General features: G+C 32.4%; 1 protein-coding gene across 2 annotated transcripts in view; it reads right to left on the bottom strand.

The window, feature by feature from the left end:
• Positions 1-4,784: 4,784 nt before the first annotated feature.
• The window catches only part of RGS17 (regulator of G protein signaling 17), a 98,580-nt gene continuing 92,168 nt past the window's right edge, over positions 4,785-11,196 (bottom strand). For both annotated transcript variants that reach the window (XM_012748144.2, XM_076002853.1), the window contains exon 5: positions 4,785-9,176. In XM_012748144.2, the coding sequence (XP_012603598.2) occupies positions 8,988-9,176 (189 nt within the window). In that variant the 3' untranslated portion in view covers positions 4,785-8,987. The remainder of the gene's footprint in view (positions 9,177-11,196) is intronic.

Below are 11,196 nucleotides of genomic sequence, written 5' to 3'. Positions count from 1 at the left end.
CCAGCCTGGCCATTAGTCTTCAGGAGCGAACTTTCGGATGGTTGTGTGTGTGTGTTTTCATTTATTTTCCTTCTTTCCTGCTCATGTTTCTCTTTACCACGGTGGGTCAGATTCGTGTTAATGAGGACGTGGCAAGTGTATCTAAGACAACCGAATAAATTTACAAAATCTACGTTCCTGCCTGCATCTGCCACGTAATTGACTTGCTTTCAAAAGACTTTCTTCCTCGCCTGCACGTTCCTTTTCCCAGTTTTCGCCAGCTGCTTTTTTAAGAGGTTGGGTGAATCCGTGTTAGAACAAGCTACAGCACAACAAAACCTTCAGAAACCCGTGTCTGGTGGCCCACACCCCATTCCTTAGCAAAAAACTGCACATAGCAGATAATTGTCAGGAATAGTAAAGTTTAAGTTTATTGGTATAATGTTTTGCAGTTTTCAAAAGATCTAGTCACAGTCTAGCACAGAAACGGAGATGATGGATTTGATACAAGCAAGACTTCCCTGGGAATGTAAGGGCTGAGCGCTCAATGTGGAAAATACTTATTGCCTATTTTGGTTAGGGTCTATTAAATGCTGTTTCACTGTTGAGAGAAAGGACATATTTAAAGAGCTTCTAAATTAGTTTTCAAAAAATTGAATAATAAAAAATGAGAGCTCTTAACAATGTTAAAATAGCCTTGCATTATTTAATCAAAACTATTGAGGTTAAGTACAAAATTCTTAGAAAATGAGTTTGCATTGCTTCTCTATTCTTCCCTTACCATTACGTACAAAGCAGAGTGATGTGGAAGAATGAAATGACTCTCCAAATAACAGAAAGCAAAAATAATTTTTCTACTTTAAACCTCTAATTACCTCAGTTCTTCATTTTACTGTGTTTATTCAAGTTACACTACTTTATAAAATGGTTTTGCTGTAAGATAGTGTTTGAATTTCATTTTATTTTAATTCTGATCTGATATAAAAAAGGACTGGTGAGGTTGTTTACATCTCTATTCGGAATAGTTATTTCCCAACTCTAAACTCAACTTTGAAGTTTTTTAAACCATAGAAATGGTGGGATTCATTTGAACTCAACATGATAAATCTTTCAGCTGAATTTTCAAAACATAACTTATTTCAAGAATATATTTTATTATTTATAAAAGGTGCAAAATTATAATAAGCAATAGCCTTATAGAACAATGAAGAATCTAGCCAGAATTTATTATTTTCTCTCAGGTGTCTAAGCATTTTGAGTAACACATATAAGTGAACCTTTTATTCCTATAGTGTTATACTAATGAAGAAACGGTAACTTGTCTAAGTTGGTGATTTCTTTATTAATTCAAAGCACTTTAAGAAAGTCAAGTGTATGCATATGCATTTTTACAATAATATCCATAGGTTTCCACAATATTGTCAAATGAAAACAACTGTAGTTTGATTTGCTTTGAAAATTCAAAAGAAATATATCAGTTTGAGACATCTGAATTTTCTTACATTGTTGACATGCTCAAATTTTATTACATGGTGAAAATTCTAGCATTTTCAGGAAGTATATTATGGTACATAGGTAAAATGATAAAATATATCCAAGGAAAGAGGAATTAAAAACCCAGAACAACTTAAATTGGAGGAACCATAATCTACACTATCTATTCAATTTAGGAGTACCTGCATTATTCTGGCATTGCAAAATAACCAAGCATGGTGCCTCTTAAGTTGTATTCATGCATTCAAAACTTCTTTATAGTCCACTAATAAATATTGGTGGAGTCCAATATATAGATATAGATTGTTATGTATAATGAACATGGTAGTAAAAAATTATACACCTTCAATGTGATAAATTTTACAGACCCAAGCACATTGAAATGCTTTTTTAATATTTAGCAAACATTTAAAAATCATAAACAATAAACATTGTACTTATGACAAATAGGTTAAAGCCAGGAGAGAAGAATATCAAGTATTTTACCTTGTTTTAATAATCGATATTCATTGTTTAATGAAAGGCATTATAGAGGAGCACTAAGCAAAATAGTTATCAATTTAAATTACTTCTTATGACAATGAGTAAGACTAAGATTTTTAATATGCAAAATGTGAAGAGGATTAAGGTAATTAATTATACAGGTAATTCAAGGGAAAAATTTACTTTCACCTCTATTAAGTGAGTATTCAAGCTAAGACTTTTGGAGTTTTATTTTTCCATTTCACTATTCAGTTCATTGTATTTTCTTAATAGTATTTGTTAGCAATCATTTAATGGAATCTAATATTAGTGTTAAGGAATCTGCCCTGATTTTTTCAGCTCAGTGTAAACATCCAGAAAATTTACCTTCAATATAATCTCTTAAAAAATGTATTTCTTTACAGTGGAGAAACCTACTAGATGCTAACTCAGTTAGGTGATCAAGGTTAACATTAACAGTTAAGGGGAGCCTAAATTTTATGAAACTGTCACAGCTAAGAGGAGTCATGATGATGGCATGTACCTATGATATCTTGTGATGAGAATGGCACTTTATCTCTGTGGTTTTCCTTCCAAAAACCAAAACCCTTATCTAATCATTAGAAAAACATCAGTCAAATCCCAATAGGACATTCTACAAAATACCAGACAAATGCTCCTCACTACTGTCAAAGCCATCAAAAACAAGGTAAGTTTGAGAACTGTTACAGTTAAGAGGAACCTAAGAACATGTGACAACTAAATGTAATGTGGTATATAAATGGGATCTTGGGATAGAAAAAGCATATTAGGTATAAACTAAGTGTAGGCTTAATGAATTAATATTGGTTCAATAATTTGACATATATATGAGATATATGGAACTTCTCTGTACTATCTTTGCAGTTTTTCCATAAATCTTAAACTATTCCAAAATAAAAGGTTTAATGAAAAACTTTATTAACACATTACCACCTTTTATCAGTTTTTTATTTTCATGGTAAAATTGTTAAAGAAAATGATATGACCTTAACATTAAAAAGAATGTTTTCTGATGATCAATCTCCTATACTTTAGTTTTAGCTCTATCACCGATTTATATATTTGGCAAATGACTTGATATTTATATTATTCCTATTCTTGGGAATGTTGTTTTATTTCCTTTGGAAATACAAAATTTAGATGATTTGTCTTATTTAAATTTAAATTTTAACCTACAACACATACTCTCTGTCTCTTTCTCATGTGTGTGATTGAAAGAAACATTTCTAGACTGTAGATTTGATGTGATGTTGACGACTGGAAAATATTAACTTGGAATCACATTACTGAACAAAGCAATAACATTGATACAGCTCACATCTTAAAATAAGATTAATTGTATAATATTTTAATGAATGATCAAATCAGATTTTAAAGTATGTTTTGAAAATAGTAGGACAAAAGTGCAATAAAATGACATTTAACACAGACATTCCTGAAAAATAGTAACTATTGAGCTGAAGAACTTTGATATTACATGTCACACTTTATTCTTTCCATGTTTATTTTTTTAAATGCTCATGGCCATCCTATAAATGGTTATATTCATCATTTGCAGAATAGGAAACATTTATCTCAGAGGAGATAAATGATTTGCTCAAAGTCACATGAGACACAATGTCACTTGAAATCAAATTTGTAATTCAAAGTTTCTGATGTTCTTACACTATGCTCCATATGTGAATCTGTGGACATACATTTCCATTAGTAATAATTGTATGAAGCATGCTTTTAATACAGTAATGAGAGCTGGACTTTTTATTTTTTATTTTTTTATTTATTTTGAGACAGAGTCTCACTTTTGTTGCCCAGGCTAGAGTGCCATGGCATCAGCCTAGCTCACAGCAACCTCAAACTCCTGGGCTCAAGAGATCCTCCTGCCTCAGCCTCCCGAGTAGCTGGGACTATAGGCATGCACCACCATGTCTGGCATATATATATATTTAGTTTGCCAATTAATTTCTTTCTATTTATAGTAGAGATGGGTTCTCGCTTTTGCTTAGGCTGGTTTTGAACTCCTGCCCTTGAGCAATCCACCTGCCTCGGCCTCCAAGAGTGCTAGGATTACAGGCGTGAGCCACCCTGCCCGGCCCAAGCTAGATTTTTAAAGGAAATGTATCCAAGCATAGGACAGAAAAACAATCTGTTTAACTATTATTCTAAAATATTTATTTCTAACTATTTAAAAGCCATAATGCTGTGATGGCAGTTAGGTATGAGTCATCAGTTTTAAAATTGTGAAATTTATGAACTGGTAAAGAGACTTAATATGAGAAATAATGAGGGAAGAATAAATTTCAGGTTGAACATATGATGTATTAAAAATATTACATTTGATTGTCATCATCAGTGCTTAATAGCATTCCTTTTCTCTGCTCATTTTAGAGCTTTTGTCATAGGAATAAAATTAATTCTCAAACTGGGAGCTATTATCAGAGCAGCACTTTGCTTTCCATTTTTTTTTTTTTTTTTTTTGAGACAGAGTCTCGCTTTGTTGCCCAGGCTAGAGTGAGTGCCGTGGCGTCAGCCTAGCTCACAGCAACCTCAAACTCCTGGGCTCGAGTGATCCTTCTGCCTCAGCCTCCCGGGTAGCTGGGACTACAGGCATGCGCCACCATGCCCGGCTAATTTTTTTTTTTTTTTTATATATATATCAGTTGGCCAATTAATTTCTTTCTATTTATAGTAGAGACGGGGTCTTGCTCTTGCTCAGGCTGGTTTTGAACTCCTGACCTTGAGCAATCCGCCCGCCTCGGCCTCCCAAGAGCTAGGATTACAGGCGTGAGCCACAGCGCCCGGCCTCCATATTCTTTTAATTAGAGACAATGTCTTGAATATCACCTTGAATTTATGTGAAAAGATGTCACTTGGGCTGGAGAGGATTATACTTATCAGAGTAATAATTTTTAGAATACTTATAAAGAAATCAAAGTCTGGCATTGATCATTCTATGTACTGTTGTGTATTGCAAGGATTGTAAGTGTTGCATAGAAAATCTGAAACAAATTTTTGCTATCAGTTTTATTGATAAATATTTGCAAATATAGCAAGTGAGGAATTACTAAAATTTTTACAGATTGAATACTCTTTTCTCAGGAGAACAGATACTTTATATTCGTCAGAAATTTAAAAACTGAAAGAGACTCAAATATAAGTGTTTGTGAAATACATTTCGAAAGTTAGATCATAAACTGTCAATGTACAGAGATGGGCAAGAAAATATTCTGAAAATATCTTTACAACCTTTCAAAGTAATTTGCTAGTATATCAAGCTAAAAGTATTCCAAATACATGTTTGATAAAGTTCTATCTATAAGTATTTTCTATTTCTTTAATACATTTTAGGTGGTTTTCAAAAGAGTTCTTATTTTTCTATTTTCCAATTTTATTGTCCTTTCTTCCTTTTACATTTCTTTACCAAAGGATCTGATGACAGGTACTTTTGCAAATGTAATTTGTCACAATTACAATATAATTTATTTTTTCAGTATAAGTTAAAGGTGTATAAATTATGGATAAACTCAAAATTAAAATCAGGTATTATTTTAAACCAGCTTAATGGGATGAACATGTATTTTTGCCCTTAATAAATAAACATTACCTATTTCTATAGTCTTTTTGCAAAAGTGAACTTTATTTATCAGATAAATAAACAATACACATTTCATTCTGTAACTTAGAACGTAGGCAGGACTAAAGAATACTAATAAACACCCCATGCACCATGACCAAATATCAGAACTGGTCATTCTATATACATACTTTAAGATTTAAAAAAAAAAAGACCACATTATGGTCTTGACTTTTACATTTCATAACTTCTATATCAAAAATCAATGTTTTGGTCTCGTTGTTCATATGTGCCCTGTAACACTGCCAAAGCATCTATACTACCTTTGGATAACATAATAACAATTAGCCAGAGTAAAGAAGTGCCATCCATACATTAGTGTGATTTATGTACAATATCAATCTCTGAATAAATCTGGCTCTCCGATTTATTTATATATACATAATCTATAACCTCTACTTTTTTTCCCATTATAGATACTTCTGAAATTAGGCACCATAGAAAGTGCGTTAACCTTTTTCTGTATGCATTGGCAAATTATAACAGTATAGGAAGATATCTTGGCAATCTACAACACAAAGTGTTCCCTTTAAAGTGCTAATTTTTCCACAGGGAGGAATTCACTCACTAGGAAAAATCAACTTCTACTAAAACAAATATTGTGCTCTTGGAATTGTAGCATAGACTCCAGTTGAGGGCTTTTTTGTTTATTATAGCTCTATAACTTAAACAGAAGGAATTATCCCATACTTAAAAATTGGTAGAGTTGCAAATATACAGACACATTCCTAAATGAGAAACCCTCCACACCTCCGAAAATGTGAGTTTAGCACAGAAATGCTCACATAACATGTTTACCAACAGCTGATGTGTACATCTACTCCAGAGTCATTCTCACACAATTTCCTAATCAGGTTTTAAAAGGATATGCCAACTTCAAAATCTGTATTCTACAAATGCCCAGATTAGAGATTAGGACTCTTTATAAGGGCCCTTATCTTTTACATTTGGTAAAATATTAAAGGTATTGTCAAACAGACAATTCATCTAATAGTCCAAAGTATCTTATAAAGATAACTTACGACTAGCAGGTCACCATCATATATAGTAACAAGAAGAATATAAAGTCTACATTTAAAAAGATCAATGCATGCCAGTAGCAGAGTATATTACATATTTTCTAGTCATGTGCACCAATTTATTGTGCCTCAAACACAGAAACAAGTATAATACTACACCATATATGTGTATACATCATAGTAGCATAATAAACTCTAATCAAGAAAAAAATTAAATAATTCGGAACAATAGAACTTTACAATAGAAGTGATGATTATTTTAGTTTTTTCTTTACTCTCTAGGAAAAAATATGACTTTTTGTAAACATCTTCATAACTATCTGTTTTCAACATATTACTGAAAACTATTATTCAAATAGTAAATATCTAAATGATATGAATAAAATATATCCTAACACACTAACACTTTCAGAAAAAACAGGCATTTGTTAAAAGAAATGATCATTATAAATATTTTCTATCTTGCATTTCTAACTATGTTTTCATAAATAATGTATTTAAAAGTGCTGAATATGGTAGGATAGTCAGCAACGCCAGTGTAAACAGAATTTTTGTTTTCTACTCTGCAAATTTTTTTTTAAAATCCCATTTTGTCAAACAATGCAACAGTTAATATATTTGCATAGGGAATAGATAATAGCCCTTTTAATCATGTCTCCTGAATTCTATATAAATTAGAAAATCATATTCACACTAAAAAAAATTATTGAAATGTTTTAAGTTTATGGAAAAAGAAACTTACGATGCCAACCTTTCAAGTAAAATAAATTTAAAAAGAAAGCCCCAAACTTGTTATTTTAAAAAATATGTTTAATAAATTAAAAAATGAGAGGTAGTTAAAAAAATGACAAAGAAAACCTATACTTTTAATATCATCCTTAATATAAGGCCAGTGTTCTCAGTGGATATAAATCTTTTTAAAACTTTCATTTTAGGTTACTCAGTATTATATTCATTCAGCTTAAGATTAAAAAAATAGTCTCCGGGGGATATTAATATTCAAATGTAACACCTTGATATAAATATGACACCGATTATTATTATTATTATTGTTTTGTGCACAATAGGATAATATTGTTTTCTGGAAGGTCAGAAGTACATGCCAGCATAAGGCATGTTTTTGTCTTAAAGATTTAGTATACTTATAAAAAATAATATGGCAGCTAGAATATCTGAGCACTGTACTGCCTTTTAATTATGGATGAGAATAAATAGTTTGATTTTAAACATCTTCAAAATAAGTCATTCTTAAGATAGTATGTGAAAACAGTTAAGGTCTGAAGTAGAGAATTAACTTCTTCATAACCCCTATAAAACTTCTCTTGGTAAAAACTTAGCTTTTCACTGGATTTCACTTTCAAGGAAAATATGCCACAGGAGAGATGCCATTCATCAAAATGTTTTACAGTGCTACATGTAGGCATTCCTTTATTAAATCATTTTTATATTCCAAAACTAAATTATCAACCTTATTATTATTGTTGTTATTTTTTTGCTGAAGTACATAACTTTACACAATCATTTTAGAACTGGAGAGCCAGTCTTTAATAAATTAATTACAGTATTGGACATCTGATATATACATAGATTCATTTTCTTCTATTACAATTAAAAACAATATCACTCTTTGATTTGTCATTGAGATAGGATATCTTCAAATTATTTTGTGCTTTTATTCTTTTCTTCTTCTTCTTCTTTTTTAACCATAGCAAACTCTTCGGTAATGAAAATGCCACCATTTTGGCAGTCGATAACCATAGGAATCCTCCATTAGAATTTTCCAACAAACAGAGATAAATAGCTCTTTTTTCATATACAGAAATATTGGCTTCAAAATTATTGTACTAAACACAGTATATAGCGTATTGAATACCATTGTTACATTGTAAAAATTGCTTTTTGTCTTAGATTATATTAAAAAATGCAAACCATGGCCAAATTTTTGGCAGTTATTTCTATAAGACCATATTGCACAAAAGTCCTTAAATATACAGATATAAGTTATGCTACTGGATTAAATATTACAACAACTATGTGGCAAATGAAGCAGTTTTACTTTGCACATGCAGTCTCTGGAGATACACGAGGAGACTGTTCATAGGACTACAAATACAGTTTGCTTGCAAGTAGTATGAGTATTGAATAAAACAATTTGGCAATTCATTGTTTCACGTGGTATTTTCTCCAAACTTAATCATGGATAACCTTGATAAAAATGGAGACAAAAACCGTAATGGTTGTATTTTCACAGTAGCCTGAGGAATACTAAACTGTAGTTCTCCAGGAACTCAGTTTCTGATGTTATTTAACTACTTTTATTTCCCATCCCAGCCCTCCAAAATGATTCTTTTTAATGAAAATTAAGATTCAGAAGAAGAGCCGGCAGTACTTTCAACAAATGACTTATAAATTTGAGAGTTCAAAAACCTTGGAAAAGAATCTCTGTGCATTAAAGTATATATCTGAAGTTGGGCATCTTCATACATGTGAGGATTAGGATCCAACAGATTTCTATTGATCACCTCTCTAACTCGAGAATCAAGACTGACCTAAAAAGAAATGAGAGCAGATACATTAAATAATATTTTTCCAAAAGACTTCAATTAAGTAACCACAGGTTTGTGACATTTAGAGAAAACTCAAAGAGTAAATCCAACTACTGAAAATTTTGAGCTCATCTTTTCAAAACCTGGTGTACTTTTCTCTACAACAGTTGAATTAAACAAACAGAAGACAACCAGTCTTGTAGAGTAGAAATTTAGTTCAAAGATACTTCAACTTATTTGGATTTACCTTTTCTATTCCTGAATGCATTCATTAAGGAGTTTTTTGACACTTTCTACTCATTGTACCAGAGAATTCCCTAGCCAGAATGTGAATTCAACACTGCCTATTCTGTGACTTCTGGGGTGACTGTCTTGTTAACAAGATAAAAAAAAAATCTACTGGCAAAGAAGAATCCCCTGACAAAAATTAGCATGCGTATCCAGTGCTGATTCCCAATAGTTTCATGTCCCAACAAGTCCTACTGTGTCAAAAGTAGGAAACTAGGAATGTGGAAGGGCATAGTAAAGAAATACATAGAAAACATCCGTTTACATCCAAAGATCTCTGTACTAAAGATGAAGCAGAACAACTGCTTGGAGTGTAATCTCTGAAAGGAGAAATATAAATAGGAATTCAGAATATTCATTAAAATTATCAATACAGTGTTATTTGAAAAGTGTACAGAAATTAGGCCGGGCGTGGTGGCTCTTGCCTGTAACCCTAGCACTCTGGGAGGCTGAGGTGGGAGGATTGCCGGAGGTCAGGAGTTCGAAACCAGCCTGAGCAAGAGTGAGACCCCGTCTCTACTATAAATAGAAATAAATTAATTGGCCAACTAATATATATAGAAAACATTAGCCGGGCATGGTGGCGCATGCCTGTAGTCTCAGCTACTTGGGAGGCTGAGGCAGGAGGATTGCTTGAGCCTAGGAGTTTAAGGTTAATTCTACAGTGATTTCATTTGTTTCCACTTCCTCACTAAATGTTAATCCTGTTGGATGTGTTGGAAAGGGAAGTGGGGAAAAAATAAATAGTAATAAAGGCATTATTGGTGGAACAGAACTAAAGCTCTGTCTTGAAACACCATGTTAGAAAAACTCTGCAAGAGGCAAACAATCACTCAGAATCCTGATCATTTTCCTTAATCCTCACTATTGAGCAAGGATAGGACACTGTAATCTATAGTCAATTTTCTCATGATATATTCACATTGATACAAACTTTTCATATTTATACCTAGACATTTTGTCATAAGCATTTTGCAAAAGCCTTTTTGTTCTGGCTTCTTTTCCCACCCACTGTTTGGACCAAATCTGAGGACTGAAACCATCTCTGATTGAAGTCAAGCATCTTCCATCCAGTATCCCCAGACTCCTGAGCTCTGCAGACCATGTGGAATTGGGTTGATTGACACATCCCACAGATAACTACTAGATTTGTCAGGAAATTGTGATCCAGACTACATTTCTGTATAGTTGGACCAACCTACACAGGCATACCTCATTTTATTATGCTTCACTTTATTGTGCTTTCCAGATACTGTGTTTTTCTTTTTCAAACTGAAGGTTTGTGGAAACTCTTTGTCAAGCAAGACTATTACTGCCATTTTCCCAACAGTGTGTGCTCACTGTGTTTCTTTGTCACATTTTGATAATTCTTACAATGTTCCAGACTTTGTCATTATTATTATATCTGTTATGGTGATCTGTGATCAGTGATAATTGATGGTACTATTATAATTGTTTTGGGGGGGCCATAAACTGTGCTCATATAAGACTCAATTGATAAATTAGGCCAAGTAATAACCCTACTATGGCCTCTAAGTGTTCAAGTGAAAGAAAGAGTTGCATGTCTTTCAACTTCAATCAAAAGCTAGCAATGCTTAAGCTTAGTGAAGAAGGCATGTCAAAAGCCAAGGTAGGCTGAAAGCTAGGACTCTTGAGTCAAACAGTAAACCAAGTTGTGAACACAAAAGAAAAATTCTTGAAGGAAACTGAATGCTGTTCTAGTGAAAATATGAAT

The sequence above is a fragment of the Microcebus murinus genome, chromosome 5 (assembly GCF_040939455.1).
Source record: "Microcebus murinus isolate Inina chromosome 5, M.murinus_Inina_mat1.0, whole genome shotgun sequence".
NCBI lineage: Eukaryota > Metazoa > Chordata > Mammalia > Primates > Cheirogaleidae > Microcebus > Microcebus murinus.
Note: the sequence above shows the minus strand (reverse complement) of the source record. Positions and strands in the feature narration are given on the sequence as shown.